The sequence below is a fragment of the Ischnura elegans genome, chromosome 12 (genome assembly GCF_921293095.1).
Source record: "Ischnura elegans chromosome 12, ioIscEleg1.1, whole genome shotgun sequence".
In the NCBI taxonomy this organism is placed as follows: domain Eukaryota; kingdom Metazoa; phylum Arthropoda; class Insecta; order Odonata; family Coenagrionidae; genus Ischnura; species Ischnura elegans.
Window position 1 is genome coordinate 75,627,152 of NC_060257.1, and position 18,196 is coordinate 75,645,347.

At 37.5% G+C, this 18,196-nt stretch overlaps 1 protein-coding gene across 2 annotated transcripts; it reads right to left on the minus strand.

Moving 5' to 3' along the window:
- Positions 1 to 451: 451 nt before the first annotated feature.
- Positions 452 to 17,757, minus strand: LOC124169135 (high mobility group protein 20A-like). 2 transcript variants are annotated; one of them, XM_046547639.1, is made up of 7 exons: positions 17,538 to 17,754; positions 17,276 to 17,441; positions 17,039 to 17,194; positions 16,463 to 16,801; positions 16,204 to 16,344; positions 8,348 to 8,563; positions 452 to 2,245 (listed from the first exon to the last, which is right to left on the minus strand). In XM_046547639.1, the coding sequence occupies exons 2-7, from the start codon at positions 17,412 to 17,414 to the stop codon at positions 2,103 to 2,105; spliced, it is 1,134 nt and encodes a 377-aa protein (XP_046403595.1). In that variant the 5' UTR covers positions 17,415 to 17,441; positions 17,538 to 17,754; the 3' UTR covers positions 452 to 2,102. The 2 variants fall into 2 exon arrangements, with proteins under 2 accessions (XP_046403595.1, XP_046403596.1); XM_046547640.1 differs by lacking the exons at positions 452 to 2,245; positions 8,348 to 8,563 and adding an exon at positions 13,174 to 13,478 and having other exon boundaries at positions 17,538 to 17,757.
- Between the last annotated feature and the right edge of the window lie 439 nt (positions 17,758 to 18,196).

Consider the following 18,196-nt stretch of genomic DNA (forward strand, 5'->3'; position numbering starts at 1 on the left):
ACGTCAACATCTTGTTCGGTAAAACCCATTTCAAAGTTCGCTCTGAGAAATTGGCTGGGTGGTGTAACTGGCAAACACACCTGACCAGCAATTCCAGTGCTAATCATCCTTTTCCTTACTTCCAAATTATATTAAGCACATAAAGCAAATGTACTTTCTTCTTTCTCTGTTAATACCAAAAAGAAAAGTCTAGCCAGAATATACTTTTGATGCGGAGTTCACCTAATTTTGGACTTGGAAATTTTTTGTGAATGTATTAGCCTTTCTTTCAAATAAACATGCAATTGAAAACTCATGACTAACAAAGAAAGAATCTCAGTTTTTTTCAGAAATATTCCAGTGAATTTTTCCACAGTAGGAAAGAAAATATCATGCTGATAAAACAATAATCAATGAAGAAGTAAAACTAATTTGTTCATTGGATATAATTAAGAATTTGAAACATCATGTTATCTTTTGAGTTCTTATCACAATATATAATTCAATCAATTTCATAAGAAGCAAATGCAGGATTGGCATTACAGTTATACTAACTTAAAAATAAAACACTTCTTAAATATTGATTACAACAACTTTGAAATTCATGTTTCACAGAAAGTCAGATCAGAAATCTAGTTTGGCTGATAAAATGAACTGTAACAGCATTTATTTCAAACACAAATAATTTACTAAGTTAAATCCTAAAAATCTTTAATTTAAGACCAACAGGCACACTCATACTAAAACACACACGGAAATAGAATACTAGAGAGGTTTATAATGGTATCCGTTGAGTTCTGAAGCTTACCATAGGGCACCAACACTTTCAAACATCATCGAAAAAATATTCAGATCTCTCAATAAACATCTAAAATTCAGTACTCATTGATGTCTAAGACAAAAATAACTCAGTTTCTATTCTACAGTCAAGGAAACTATGGATGGCATGCTGTACTCTCTGCAGGAAAATTAACAAAATTTTTTTAATGTGATCGTGACTTTCTTTTAGAAGACAGGTACTTCCACAAACTTCATTTCATAAATGCAGTACAGTTACAATCCATTTACAAAGAATTAGCTACTAACCATAGGTTAGTGACATTAGCAAACCAATTAATTATCACAAGATTATTGTACTTTTCAAAATCACTTGCACTTGGAAGGCTTCACAGAAAACTCAAGTTTATCTCTAAGTGGGAATTTTGACAGTTACAGAAACACAACAGAAGTATCAAAAACTATTATCACACATCACTCCATCCCAATTCTAAACGGTAGCAAAATACCACACTCAACTGGAAGGATTTTTCTGATTCCCATGCGACTACAATGGAATCTGTTAAAAATTAAAATTTGGCTCACGACTGAAATTTCCATTAAATTTTCATCACACAAAGTGATTGCCAGACAACAAAGAATATCCAAGTAATTTCATTCATTTGGATGCATCAATATAGACTTTTAACAGAAGTTATCAACAAATGTTTAAAACTTATCATTCAATAAAAACAGAAAAAACAGATTCTTGAACTGAGAAACAAACAAAACTTTTTGATGATTAAAGTAGAGAACATAAAACAAACTGCTGGACACATACGAGTACAATTTCATGAAAAAACTGTTGGTTACTGACGTGAAGAATATAAACTTTTATTGGCGACATCGCTTAAGGAACCCTAAAAATAAGAGCCACCATTTAAGTGAACTTACACCTATCATTAAGTATCTCTAATACTTATGCAGTCATGAGGCAAAACTCACATAAGGCCATCATCAGCCAAGGGATTTACACTATCATTGAAACACGACACTGTTGCGTTGTTTCCCTGGTGTGAAGGATAACTTTACTGGTCCTGCACGAACGATGGTACCACACACATCCCTCATCCCCGAACTTCCTTCTCCGACTGCCCCTTACCTTGCTGAGCTGCTTGCGCCTGTTTAGCAGCCTTCCCAGCCTTGTTCTTCTTCTTACGCTTGCTTTTCCTCAGTTGTCCCTTACCCTCGTCCGCTTCCTCCTCGTTCACTTCTTCCTTGCTGACGACGGGTGACGCTTCCACTCGTGGAGTGGAGAGCATCACTGTGAGCCTAGGGCCTTGCCTCGGGGGCCGAGGCTGCGTGGGTCATCCATGGAAGTCAAGGCGACCCACAATGTCGCGAACAGTCGTCACAAGGGCTTGGTGTTCTGGCGACCCCTCCACTATGATTGTGTGGAGGCGAGTCATGTAATTGTCAATTGTAGACAAGGTTGGAGTCTCATTCGTACCTATGGATACAAAGTGGAAAAACTATACTATTAACACTAGCATGCCCCACCAATCCTAACACCCTTTCATGTCATAGTGGGTCAATTTGACCCAATATGACCAGGTTTGCATATTTTACTCATAATACAATTGATTCCGTTTCATGGGTCCACCAGTTACTTGGGACAGCCGCTTAATCGGGGCAGATCTTGAAGAACAGAACCCAATAGAGGAATAACCCAGAGTATTCTCCGCTTAATTGGGACAGCATGCCGCTTTATTGGGCCATGAGTCGGCGACATAGACTCTATACTCGCGACGAAATTAATTTTTTTTGTTTTCAGAATACTATTTTTTTTTCCTTCTATGATTTGCTCTTATTTTTCACAAATGTTCCTGTTCTTGTCCTATTTTGAAAGCTCTTGTTGTTATACTATCTGCAAGAGGATAGGACTTTTCTTTAATAGGACTTAGACGTGGCTGAGAAATTTTGTTTAACAAAAATGTTATAATTCTTAAAAATGATAATAAATTAACTAAACTCGCTGCTTTATTAATAAAATTAATAGTTTAATAGACTTATGTTGCATTATAAACATTCTTTAGTCTTCTTTCTACCATTTCAAAGTTATTTATGCACATATACAAGAGAGTTCACCTAATTGGGGCAGCCGCTTAATAGGGTGGTTTCCTATTATTTTTTTATTGCCTAAATCGAAAGATTATTACTCCTGGAGTACGTATTTCACGCTTTTAGATTTTTAAATGATGATATCTATTTTTCGCAATTAAATGAAAAGTGAAAAATTTCAAGCGTGCAAAAACGCGACGCATAAGTAGGAAAGTCTGTGCGACGCATTTCTGGTTCCCCCTCCCGCCTTGTGAGGTGACCTTGATCGAGGCTCTGAGTGCTGATAGGATGCAGGATGCTAGCGGGTAGCTGAGTACCTTGCTGGCTGGTAGCGCTTGGCTTAAAAAAGGTTTATTAATACCTTATCAAACGAAGAAAACTTTCCGACCTTAGCCAGTTTTAATAGGTGATTATTAAGACATGTTTCCCTGAGCTCTGTGCCTCATGCATGCATTGGTAACCTCAGACGATGTATAACTCCTATCCTCTCGTGTAGAAACTAGGTCCCTGTGACGTCACCTGGAGTGGAATCGCATGGGCGCCAATCTGGCCTTTCTCAAATGAGGATAAAATTTGACCCTTGCCATTCGTCTAAACCGGTATTCCTAAAAAGAAATAATTTGTGTATTATGAATGCACTAATGGTGGGTAACGAATCGCAATCAATGCCTTTCGTTTCCTTTGATGAAGGAAACTACCCTATTGGGGCAAAGTGCACAAGTCCCGATATGTCCCAATTAACTGGAATCTACTGTACTTAATTCCCTTCCAGTTTATTTATTAATGTTGTTTACAAAGCATTTGGGATAGATTGGGTATTAGAAAATTTAATTAGATGAAAAATATTAAAATTGTAGCTGTTCAACAATTTCTATGGTGTTATGGGAAACTAGCTTCCACAAATTTGTGAATAGTTATCACTTTTCCTCTGATGGATTCGGGAGGTACAATGAATTTCAATGGTATCAGGTTAAAAAAATACAGTACCATTTTGACAAAAACATCAGTATAAAACACACTGTTACATTGAATACAAAGGAACAGTAGAAAGGCTTCAATTGAATTTGATAGTCTGGATCAAAATGACCCATCCTAGTGCGGCAAGTATAAGTGATGAGAAAAAATAATTCCGTATTTCTCCGAATATAGTCCCCCTATAAATATAGTCTCCCCCCCCCTAATTTTGAGGCTTCAGTTTCGGGAAAAGTTAAAAAAATGCATTTGAAAATAGTCCCCCTTTTACTTTTACCACAGGCATTTTTGGAAAAAAAGGGGGACTATATTCAGAAATATACGGTAATATCAGTCTTAACTTTTGAACAATGGTAAACCAAACTAAATAATTAGAAGTCATGAAATATGAGTCTAAAATTCTTCTTCGTTTCAAAATAAATATTATCTTTTGGGTCAAATTGACCCAGCCAGGCATTCTAATGTTAAGCAGGGAACTCCAATACGGTAGTTTCCTATTACATATTTTTATTGCCTAAATCGAAAGATTATTACTCCTGGAGTACGCATTTCACACTCTTACGGCCGTATTCATAGTTTCCTTAGTAAGCTACTAACGCATAAGTAGCGTTCGAAGTAGTAGCATACTAGCAAAGTGGTATTCATAGATTGTTAGTAAGGGCTACTAAGCTTAGTATGCTACTATCTTAGTAGCCGGTTCTTAGTCGCCCTCCGGCCTTGTCTAAGAGAGCTACTAAATATGGCGGACCATTGTGGATGATTGAACTCCGGTTTATTTGTATACTGTTATAGAGTTTTTACGCATTTGTGCCAAAATGGAATGCGAGAATCCCTTCTTCAAGTAAGGCAGGCAACGTATGTAGTGTAGTTGTTGACAGGAATTGAAAGTTTTTTGTAGCTGGGAGGAAGCTACGACTTGCAGTGAATTTGTGCCTCTAGTGTAAGTGAACACAATTTGTACATTCAATGCACCCCTAAGTGAATTGATTGCATATAGACGATGAAGTAAAGAGTGAAGCAACAAGTGAAGTGATTTGTGAGTGTATGAGCTACGACAAAATACAGTGCAACCTCGATATAACGACACCCCACGGTGCACTAATAAACACTCGCTATAGCGAATTGTCGCTTTACCGGAGGTGGAGCAAATAATAGCCAATATACCTGTTGCGAACAGATATACAGGAACAGGAGTGGTGCGGCGACAGATAAACATCTATCCGATAAACGTAAGCATAAATCCAGATGAAAGGCGATGTTTTTTTGCATCACTAAATTTCCTTACACAAATAACGACTAACTATTCAAACAATTTATAAGCGCCGCACTGAATAAAAATCATGCAAAGCATTGTTTTGTCAATCATTATATTTATCGAACGACAGTTTACCACATAAATTTGAGACTGAGCACTCCATTAACTTCATTTTTAACAGATCGCTAGCAGTTACAGAGGTTAAGGAGTCTTGATGAAAGTTTTCCGGCGGTGAAACCCTCGCTATGGCGAGAGCCAACGCCGAAAGGGTCTCGTAAAAACGAATTTTTTAACACGCTTATTATAGGGTCAATTGACGGTGCATCGGCTATCTCTCGTTATAGCGGGGGTGTCGCTATAGCCCGTACTCGCTTTAACGAGGTTCCACTGTAATTTATTTCTTCCATACTGGTTTAATCATTTCGATCAAATGTATCTACTAGCTTTTGTGAGAGGGGTATGTTCCATATTTGAAGCAGTTGTTCTCTAGGGATACAGCAAACGCTCATAAATTTTCATTCGTTTGTACGCTTAAAAGTTGTGTTTGATTTTATTACTTATTCTAGTCACTTCATCGTGAGCTTTCGCCAGTGTGTACATTTTGCGTATTTCGTTGCGCTGTTGTTTTTGTTTTGGTTACGGTACGAGTGATAGTGGAGAGTGAGATTGGAAGTTTGTTGATGTTACAATTTCTGGTTTAAAAATTTGTTTCAGCCTATTTATTTCATTGTCTACGTAATGGTAATGTGAAATAACATCAACTGATTCTAAATCATTAGTGATGAGTGGGAAGTGAGATGTGAAGAATTCTTACGAACGTCAACGAGTGCAAATTCTTTTGGTGTGTGCAGAGCGATTGGAAAACTGTTTATCATGCTTTACTAGAGTTACGTTATAGTGTTTTGAATTAAGTTTGAGTCAAGCTTTTCATTGAACCAGTTGATTTGGAATGTACGGATTATAAGTGTTATAAAGACAGCTCGTGAAATGTGAAGTGAAATGTTGTGTGCGTTGTAGTGCTATTTGTGATATGATCAGCAATAAATAAGTAAAACAAGTTACGTTAATTATGCTTTGTTTTTTACATTAACCACCTCTAGTAAACTATATGCCATATATTTCCGCACGCTGTCAATATTTGAAATATTTAAATGTAGCGAAGCAGATTGTTGTTTCCTTGACTAACATTTTAGGAGTTGCAAACATATGTTACTAATTGTGTAATATTTCTAAACCTGCCGCGTATATGTTACTAATTGCTCGCACGTTGGTGTTTGTAACGTAATAAATGTGTATCATTCACACATTTATTATTCACACATCTTAACGATTCATTTCTGCATTGCAAAATTTTTTGTTTCTTCTCCGACATTGAGGTGTATCTCTGCTTTCCGAATAGATACAAATGTGTATAATACTGACTTTGCTAGTTATGTTTTTCCATACTAATCACGCATACACCAATGGAAACAAATATCGGAAGTGCAAACAATATGCAATGTATATGATCAATGAATACGCAGCAGTTTGTACAACAATAACTGCATCTCAAACGTACAAATGCTTCGGTATTACTCATAAATATACCCTTTTCCAATGGTAATGCAATAATTTTTGTGTACAGCAATAAAAAAATATATCTGCGATGCGATATCACATCGAATTATCCATTATGAAGTAAAAAGTTCAATGCATTTTGCTGAATCAATTTCTTTTGTTTGATAGTTTTACGAATTTTCCGCGCCGCGGAGGAGTCAGATGCAGTGTTGCCAAGCGTAGCCTAGAGGGTTGAACCCAAATCGCTACCGAGTATCGGCTGCCGAGCTGGCTAGTAGCATACTAAGTTAGTAGCTCCCTTAATAGAATCCATGAATACCATATCTTAGTAGGCTACTAAAAGGTCTTAGTAGCCGACTAAGTTAGTCGCCCTACTAGCGTGTTTTAGCGGAAATCTATGAATACGGCCGTTAGATTTTTAAATGAAGATATCTATTTTTCGCGATTATATGAAAAATGAAGATTTTCAAGCACGCGAAAACACGACAGCTAAGTAGGAATGCTGGGAAAAGCCCGTTTGACATCATTCTGGTTCCAGCTGTCGCCATGTGAGGTGACCTTGGAGCGAGGCTTTGAGTGCTGATACAACGCAGGATGCAAGCAGGTAGCAGAGTACCCTTCTAGCTGGTAGCGCTTGGCTTAAATAAGGATTATTATTACCCTATCAAACGAAGGAAACTTTCTTACCTTAGGCAATTTTAATGGGTGATTATTAAGAGATGTTTCCCTGACCTCTGTGCCTCATGCGTGCATTGGTAATGTCAGACGATGTAAAACTCCTATCTAATCGTATAGAAACTAGGTCCCTGTGACGTCACGTGGAGTGGTATCGCATGTGCGCCAATTTGGCCTTTTTCAAAAGCGGTAAAAGTTGACCATTGCCGTTCGTCTAAACAGGGATTTCTAAAACCAAATAATTTGTATATTATGAATACACTAATGGTGGGTAACGAATCGCAATCAATGCCTTTTGTTTTCTTTGATGAAGGAAACTACCCTATTGTTAGCATTAACACATTGAAAGGAATTACCAGAGTGCTCATCGCAGGGAAAATAATGTAACAAGGAATGGAGCTGATTCTACCACTAAAATGTAAAAAAAATGCTTACTAGCAAGCCTGTTAACAACAGTGACTCTATGTTTTTTGTGATAGTTGATTAAGTTTTTATGTGATATTCTTTGAATTATAAGTAGTTATAGCATTCCATGAGAGCAATTAGATAATTTTGCATTTCGTTATGCTCTGCAATGAAATAAATATGATTCATTACTATGCTTGAAATAATTAAATGTATGGTGAAAGATAAATGGGATGTGAATTAACTCGCCAGTCTTAATCATCAAATATCTCCCATGGAATATCCTCTAACCACGGAATCAATGCAATAAACAGTATCAAAATTGTATCGTTTAAAGCAGTGAATTGCTACAACACTTGCGAGAATGCATGGATGTGAGATGGCAAAATAGCCTGTTCTAATTTTATTCATGCATTCGCTCAATTCCACGCCATATCGAGAAAGAAATGCCATTCTAACCTGCACAATTACGTGTTCCATTTAAAAAGGCCTTTAGACTATGCTGGGGTCTCAAATACCATCAATCAAAAATAATTCTATCATTAGTCAGTGAGCTCATGACCCCTGTTGCCTTGTATGAGATAAAATGAAGAAACAACCGAGACATTCACTCAAAGGCATAATTACCCGGAAGTGGGACAGTGGCAAAAGAAGCTGCAAGGGTGGCACGCAAATGATCGAGGTGAGTTTGTAGAGCAGCATTGTTGCTTCTTTGTTGGAGAGTTTCCACCTCTAATCTCTCGACTGTTGACCGCATGCTCTCTATGTGCATTTGAATGGTGGCATTTTGCTCTTCATACTCCGTGTTAGACTTCCTAAGGGTCCTCAGCTCTGCTTCCCTAGCTGCAAAAGAAAAAAGGAAATACGGTCTTGTTTGATACCAACTCCAAATCATTTGGAATTACTCAACAAAGGGACAATATTATTTACTTATCTTAGGGAAATCATTGAACTACAGATTTGAATCCAGGTATTCCAATGACTGCTCACAACTCAATTGGTTGAACTACCAGATTATTACCATTCACAGTGTTTTCAAACTTTTCAACAGTTTTTCAGTGACACAAAAGAGATCAATTATGCAGGGGCACAGCTAGGAATTAAGGCTAGGGGGGGTTTTAGACACACCTAATACAGGGGACTCTGTGAGATAAGTGTGGGGACCCTCCCCCAGAAAATATTCAAGGTAAATGGTTCAAAATGGTGAGTTTTATGGCTTTATGAGGGATATTTACATTATTCTATAAGAATTTTTACTCCAATACGGCATAATGTATTATACTTCAAATAATTTCCGAGCTCTAGGGGGGTTTTATCCCCCAAACCCTCCCTTGCTGCCTCAATGCAATTATTGATACATATAAATAAATGAATTGAGAAGGTGAGAAGCCAAGGGGTACAAGTGATTTTTCTTTTAAACAGAGTTAGGTAAAGAAATTGATAGAAGAAATATACAAACACTTGGTAGCCAAAGGATACAAGTGAAGTCTGTTCTGTGCTGACATCGAGTGGAAAATCAAATGCCCTAGTAATATTTAGTACATCTCATTTGTTTTCTTTACCTAATTTCTACACCTAACTCTGTTTAAAAAAAATCACCAGTATCCCTCTGCTTCTCACCCACTCAATTGTAATACCCAGGAGTACATATGTTACAGCAAGTTTTTTCTTGTAGCATTAACAACTCTCAGTTGTCATAGATATGAATAAATGTCACAAGGAACTTTAATGCCTAATCCAAATATCTACATCCATGGTACAGATAAAAATTACTTAGTCCAGTCCAAATATAAATCTCCATTCATCCAGATTCAGAGTATCAACTTTCATTTCTTCTTAAGATATTGCCTCTGCATCCTTCATTTGCACAGGATGTTTCCTTGGCCTACAATTATATCATCTCTTTCACAATATCCCCCAACATTGTTGACATGAAAAGATGTCTTTTCCAGTATTGGTAATTCGAGGAGATTACTGACAGCTAGGTAAAAATTGAGTGCCAAAGTTTATCAAATGTAAGTGTAAACACTTGTGTTGTTTGCCAATCAAACCCATTGTCTGAAGTCCTATTCCAGCTTCATGTGCCCAAATTATTGCTCTGCATGCCAAAGGTGTGTCACCCCCGGCTTAGGTCATTAGTGCCATAAAAAGATATCTGCTGCCACATTTAAAAATAACATATGCTGTAAATTGCATATAAATATTTTAACTATTAACCGAGAATAAGGCCTTCAATTTGAATTTGTTTCAATTAGACTCACCGTGATCCAAAATAAAATTTACATTTAATCTTTGAATAGCATTATGCCTATTTAAACCTAAAAATATGAAGTATGGCTTGGAACAAAAAGAAGGAAATTTTGATAGGTTGCAGTAATACCACTACTTCACTGATTAAACATTTGTATGCTTAAGGAATTTTTTACAAAGTAGATACATACCAAGTACTTCTTGTCCATAAGGTACTCTTGTTCACTTCATGTATAATGCACATCGATTCACAGAGAAAAAAACATGTGTAACCTAGGTGCTTAGAGAATTTAGGTTATTAATCCTTTCCCAGTGAATGTTGGGTGGAGCGGACAAGCGTTTTCATATACAGAAGACTAAACGTCAGGTATAGCTGTCATGGATTTTTTTAACGCAAACAAACGGCTGATGTGGGGGAAGGGAAGTGACCGCTAAGGTCCCAAAGGTCAGATGCATTCAGGCCCTGCCTGAGACCCAGCTTAGCGAGACTGTAGGGCCTCAACAATTAGTCCAAACCCTCCCACTCATTTCACCCTTTCGAGACGGTGGAGTTCTCCCCTTAGGCCAATAGTGAACAATGGGAGAGCATTGGAGCTTGCACACACACCGATCACGTGCCGGCACCGGCAAAATGCCGGTTAGCTGCCGGCCATTGTCACTGTGGATTGCCAGCGCCGGCTGAAAAACATTTAGTTTGCAACAAAAAAATATAGCAACTTATCGTTTGACCGATAAAAATCCAGCGTGTGTGCAAGCATCGCTTCGCCGGTAAAATATCAGCCGATATCTAACCGGCCGTCCAAAATCGGTGTGTGTGCAAGGGGCGTTAGCATGACTGCTGTACTGAGCCCTGAGAGATTCTTCCGTCCCCTCAATACGGAGCACTTTTGCCGGACATTTGTTAAGAGGGGTGTTGCGGATAATCACACACTCTCAGCACCAACCTTTTTCCACCCTTCCAAGCAGGGACTCCAAATTATCTCGGACTCCGAGGGTAGTTGGGCTCCCTCCTTTCGGGGCATATAACCCTACCAGCGGCATTGGTTCACAATCAATCATGCTTCGTTTATACAAATTAGCTATATGCATAATTGATGTTTGAAAGTAAATTACAGACTTCGAATTGAATTCCTCATTTTACTCTGAGAATTATCAATTTCGGAACGATGCTCTATCGTTAACATTAACGCATTTAATGCAGCAACAATTTCCATGTTGATGTTTATACTGAAATCGAGATATAAGTTAATATTTATCATAAAATTTTGTTTCAAAATTGTAAACGCTGCTCAAAAGACAAATAATTCAATTCTTAGTTTTTATCTTTTGAGACAGGAACAAATATTTACTTTGCAAAATGACTGGATAAATAATTGTATGACTGCAGTCCCTTACCGCTAAGAGGGGTAATATAAGACGAGGGGTTTCTTCTCCCGGGTCAAGAAACGTTCAGACACATATTTTTGTCTTTAGTATGGAAAACGCTAAGATCCTCCTCGCAGCTGGAAATCGTTGCGAAGTGGTTATATTGTCAACTGTTTTGCAGTGACATATTTTGTAGCATACTACAATTTTTTATACTTTGAAATGAATTCTTCGTTTTTTTCTGTGCATATGCAATTTTTAAACAAAATTTTAGCATTGCAAATAACGGATTTCTGGACTTATGTATAGTCTTAGCACCTTGCGTTCACTAACTTTCTAGTTATATATGCTAGAAATCCATTTTAAATTCCATAGTGCTTAAAATTTTTTAGTAATTCTTATGGAAGACTTAATTATTGTAAATCAAATGCAATATTTGATTTAAAAAACACTGGTAACACAATAACTCGACAGTGGACTCGTGCTAAGATGGGGTTAGAGGGTCTAGTCCAGCAGCCAGGGTAAGGGCCAGGTGCCCCAGTTGAGCTGGGTCCTGAATGAGAGGGACGAGAATACTACGGTAACTACACCCTAAAAAGAGCTCCATATAAAGATGTTTCAAATATTCTTATGCTACTCTTAGCAAGGAAGACAATTTCCTCATGTAGGTGCCGGCAGGGTTAAATTGAAACAAAGTAACTACAGTAGACTCTCGTTAATACGAACAACGTTATTACGAAGTTCTCGTTATTACGAAGCAACTCGTTGGTCCCGACGAAAAGGCCTATACAAGCTAGAGTAAAAGAAACGTTATCACGAAATTTTAGTTTTTACGAAATTACGAACCTCAATCCCGGTCCCAGCGATTACAAAATGAACTTTAATACGAAGTTCCACACATAAGCAACGGTATTTTGGTGGAAATTCACTACGATAAGTTTTAATAATCGCGCCAAGTTCTTCTTGTGTTCTGTGCTCAAGAGCGTCAGTTATGGTTCTTTATTCAGTTTATACTCAACATTATATAGTAAGCTTCATTCCTGTGGAGTCATTGTGACCCACTCATAACCGCTCGTAAATTGGACGTATAGTCTTCTTACGCACATTCTATTTACGAATTTTCAGAGGTACGAGCATTCAAAATTGTCAAATTTCGGGATTTAGCGCATACGTGTAATGCAGTGTTGCATTCGGAAGGATAACAGCACTTCTCGATTCCTTGCATACAGTCCGGCCGACGAGATTTGTCCGATGACGGCACAATAAAAGGGGCAGATAACCCTGGGCCAGCACGGTTTACAGCCAATCGCTGTCCCCCAAACGCACCTAATACGCCCTTGCCTAGTCATACAACGTCAAATGCATAAGGAGTATTGAAATAAGCCTGATCCACCCATACACTCTCGGCGGCCGGACTGTAGGTTTGTCAACTTAGGAACAAGGTCTTGGGACGCATCTAGTTCGTATATCGGACTGACTGCGTTCGGGAAGATATCAACCCACAGATTGCGTCATACCGCATTCTTCTATCGAGAAACTGAAACGTATTTTCCTATTTATATGTATTTTCACGTAATTTAAACTCGTTTATTATATACTGTTTTTTTCGACGATTCCTCAAAGAAACGTTCATACGAACTTCGTTATTACGAACCTCCGGTTTTTCGGTCCCGTGAACTTCGTAATAACGAGAGTCTACTGTATCTACATAAAATTCAGGAGGAAAACAAGATGAAAACTTTGCCAGTCTCAAAGGCCATAATCCTTATGAATAGTGTATAGCAAGGCAATCAGTCACGCAATAGGTATATTTCATGAAAAATATTAAATACCTTTCATCAATTTAACAAAAACAAATTTCATTTAATCACTACTACAGAGGATAGGAAAAATCATTTACATTAATAACACATTTATCCATACATTCTCCTCAACTTTTGAAGAAAATTATTAATTCTTCTAAGTTCACTTAGTTTCCTTTCTTCTATTAGCAATTTCTTCTTTCGATATTTTATGCTAGCCTTCCATTTTATTTTCATAAGCTGCAGTTTTTCCTTTTTTAAACGCAAGATTTCTCTTTGAATAGCCATGAATGCCTCATCTCTCTTCTTGATCCTCATTTCATGATTTGCCAATCTATTTTCTGCATAAAAGAAATCTTTTATTCAGTTGTAGTCAGTTTTATAATGTAATGCATAACTGCATAACTACATATCATCTTTTGAAATTGAAGAAGATAATTGACAGTTATACATGACATCCACCTCTACAAGTAACAGAGTTTTAATGAATTTCTTAGCTAAAAGGGAAGTGTAGAAGGAAGACTGTGTGAATTACATTTTAATGCAAATAGTAAAAATGAGGGCTGATTTCTATCAATCACTTTGTATTGCATTAACTTTTTGGTATAAAAATTATAAATGAAGGAAAGGAATTAAAATTAGGGTTTCAAGACTGCTTACTGCCCTCCTATAAGAATGATTGATAACCATGTGCTTTCTCGAATAGTAAAATGAAATCTTCTCTACCCAACATTTTGAGGCTATGACTCCTGCCAATTTGTTTCCTTTTATATACATTTTACAACAGAGTTATTGTCAACAAGATTTTCAAGGATACTTATGCGCATCTTGGTGATCAGGTTTGGGTGCCATGGCAAAAATTCCATAGAGAAAAAAATCATTGGCCTCGACCGGGACAGGAACCCAGATCCCTCAATTTCCGGTCGAGTTCCTCAGAAAGTTAAGCTACTGAGTGGTCTTTCTCCTCTGAGGAAATTTGTGGACTATACTGGACAAGATGGTCTGGACTGCTGACCGTACTATGCAAGAAGCGTAGCTATGGCACCAACTGTAGATATGTCTACCGTGGCAAGGGTAAGTACATCTGTGATAGACTGTAACCTGGATTGGGCGGTACTTGAGCTTAGTGGTTGGATGTAAGGGCACATATAGGATTTTGTCTAAACAGGAGTGGGGTCACAGGCTGCAAGTTTCACAGATGTGACTTTAGAAAGGCAGAGTGAGGAACTTTGGAATACTCAGCAGCATAGGTATGATTAATGGTAAGGGATTGGTATAAGCCCCTCCAAGCCTAGTATAAATTGATGTTATGAACATCTGTAGAGTTCACCTGATGATGACGTCCTACGTTGAAACCATAGTCGTGTAAATGCGTGAATAATTATTTCATGTGAAAGCACAATGTTTCTTCTATTTCATAATGAATCGCTTTCACTAAGTTACCCCTCAAGCCATCAATTTTAATGGTAAGGGATTATCACAGAGGATTACCATGGCTCCCAACTGGGAATGAAAAGGCAAATAAAAACAAGACCAATTTTTGGCTTAAGCACACGCAACCATGTCTAAAATGAAAAAATGCCCAATCACGTGATCCCCAACTAGTCTGGCCTCAAAATCTGATTCTAGCAAAAATTTCGAAAATCAAAAATTAATTTCAAAGCTGAAGTTCCTAATTTAAGCCAGCCTTGATGAATGCAAAAGGCAAAGGAAGGAAATTGTTAAGCAGAGACTTATTACCATATTTCAATGCAAATATTTTCATGAAATAAGAGTTGGCCCAAATAATTAGAAAATTGAAAAAAAAAAACAAAAACAAAATTAGAAGATATCCACTAGAGATTAATATGCATATTGCAGAAAGTCAATAAGAGATCCTAATTGGAACCTGAAACTTTTGAAAATGCATTTGCATTTGATTCGAATGATTCATGAGAACAAAATCAGATGGCAAATGTGTCAATGTTTTCATTAAAATAAATTCAATGGTTAATATTTGTACATTGATCTGTATTATTTCAGCCGCAAGTTATTCTAAGAAGCAGGAAGATAGATCCTCAGAAATACAGAGGATATTGATCACTTGACAGCAGTGATTTCTTAAAAATGCATTGAATTCAAATAAACAATGGTAAAGTCCCAGTAACCATGAATGTTTGTACACATGTGGTTGGTTGCCAAGGCATGTTGGCACAGTTACCATGAGACAAAAGTAAAAGGCAGAAGCAATAAATTCAAAGGAGAACATATTTCTTTTCTAATTTACAAACAGCCACATTGGTGACAAGGCTAAAATAATGATAATGGAGGTCCTTGCCAAATAGAAAAAATCTTACAATAAAACCTTTGTTGTGATCAATGGCCATGATTGGAAAGAGTAATTGAAAACTTGCATATCAATGACCATAGTATGTATGTCACTGGTGTGCCCCTAGGAGAGCAAATATATTTGGAAGACACTTTAGACCCACTACCCAATCTGTTTAGATCTGCTTTTAAAACAGCTTGCAACATAAAAGGCAGGAGGCTTAAAAGGTAAATGGCATTTCTAGCCCTATTCAGGTTGCTATTTCTGCACTTTAACCACATTTTCTACGAACTTCAGTTAAGTGAATTGAAAATGAGGTATAGGGGGGACTTAGCATTTCATTACAAAACGCAAGGTTTCAAATAAAATTACTAGCTGAAATTAATTGTCACGACATCCTCATTTATTTTATAGCACCGCTAATTCTACTAAGACTAAAAATCCCACTTTACATACTTCGCAACCCACAAATACCACTAACTGCCGAAAACAATATACTTTAAGCCACTACTAGCATATTAACCCACATTTCTGCTAAGAAGGTAGCATAGTGAAGGAACCCTGTCCATGGGGTAGCATTCTGTAAGAATTGCTGAGAAGTATAATGTGTATGGAGTGGCCACAAACCAGTACTTTTTCTTGGGGATAAGCATGATAGTTAAGCCATGTTGCTTACCATTGGGATTGTAAGGAAACCTTCAGAATATAATAATGATATATGAAAGCTCTTAGGGGGTAGCACTTAATAAAATACCAACCTTTATTGTGATCCAAGAATTCCTCAGTGAATATGGGTATGTCGAATGTTGACAGGTCAGCATCTGCCCTATCTTCGCTGGATTCACCGGTGTTGGGACCTGCATTTCCACAAGCGCCTGACTGAGGCGTTGCTGGGGTGCCTGTAAAATGTATGAAATATTTTCCACATAAATAAAAATGCACATATTTCACCAGAAACGGCTTTAAACAATCATGTAGCACAATAAAACCGGGACGCAGAGAAACTATGAAACATACCAGCAGCACCCGATGCTGGCACTGGATTTGATGCGTCGGCAGCATTTCCTTTGGCTCCGGAAGGTTTCTCCGCAAACGCCGAGGCAGCGGCCGCTGCAGCAGCCTTCTTCTCCTGCTGCTTCTGAGTGAATATTCGGTAGGCTTCGGTCTGTTTATAGGCATTAAGCTCTTCAAGATATCGTTCACGGTCCACTTCTGCAGCATCCAAATACTCTTGCTTATCTGCAGCATCTAACTTGCTCCACTCAAGTGCTAACAAGCGGGTAATTTCAGGGAAAGGCAAATTCGGATTTTCCGCTCTAGCCTTCTCTCTTCTATCATTTAAGAAACGAACATAACCTGCAAGGAGATAGGTATCAAAACCAGTAAGCATGATTGGCAATCACTTATATAGGCTTCGCAACACAATACAAAACAAACAAGGTACATAATAGGGGTAAAATAACGGATGCATTAATGATAGGAAAATGGAAAATTCAAAATTCAGATTTGCTCACGGAGTAAACAATGAAAATGATTCAAATAGATCGAAAATCATGGATAAAGCGTTTAGAGTTATTTGAACTCGGAACAAACCTGTTAAAGGTTGCCGAGGCGCAGTGGCGTCGCGTTGTGTTTTCTTGCGCTTCTTCCCTTTCGGCCAAATCACTCTTACTTTCCCATCAGTCTCAACCGGCTTCTCATCGCCAGTTGGAAGTTTCTGCACTACCGGCACATTCAGTGGCCTTGGAGCTGAAATAAAAAAAATTAATAAGTCAACCGAATACTCCCTCTTCATTACAAAGCTAAGTGAAGAATCCTCGAAGAACTCACCAAAACTTTCCTGCTGCTTTTCTGGACTGGGAACAGCGACAACTACTCTATTGCTGTTCGCCAAAGCAGCGTTGGCTGAATTTGAATCACTCATTGTATCTTCTCTTTGTGCCCCAAGACCAGATACCAAATGGTCCATCACTTGAGGACACCTAAATTCATATTTCTAAAAATAAATCGCAATATTAGCATTCATTGATGGCACAACACTTCCATTGAAACACAACAACAATGCCAGTGTAAACTGAGAAGACAGCCTCACCCGGCATCACTGTAAGATGAAGTTCATCCACAAAATCTATTACGAGCAATTAACTAATACTGAGTGGGAATAATAAGATGTGATAACAAAGTTCGGGGAGAAACGATTCACTTATTTTCAAATCGCTATGAATTGAAACGAAAATAATTTATAACTTTCGGGCGACCACAGATCTGTAGATTTCATACAATTTGATTGGCCAGATCGTGTCCAAGTTGGGTCACATGACGCAGATTCTTTTTTGTTGAGAATTACTTTCAGAATATGGCCATCTGGCGCTAGGAGTAAGAAAAGTTCATTTAGTGCGGGAAGTTTAAATAAAGAAGTTAATATGCCGTCCTTTTAGCTACATCATTTAAATGGTGCTGAACGTAATAATCAATAACATTACCATTATCAGAAATAATTTTTTTATTATTAGTCGTTTGTTAACATTGTAGTCTTAACATCTTGATACAACCTTGAGTTTAATATCAATTCTTTATTGTAAAAAGAACGTAGTGTGAACGAGGCATCACCGATTGCCTAATTGATCACAAAAATAATAAAAATGATGAATGTTTAAATATTTATGCTATGGAAACTGTTAGAGGATGTAAAAAGTTGACTTCCTGAACGAGAGTTTTTTAAAAATAACATATTATCCGCTGAAATGTTTA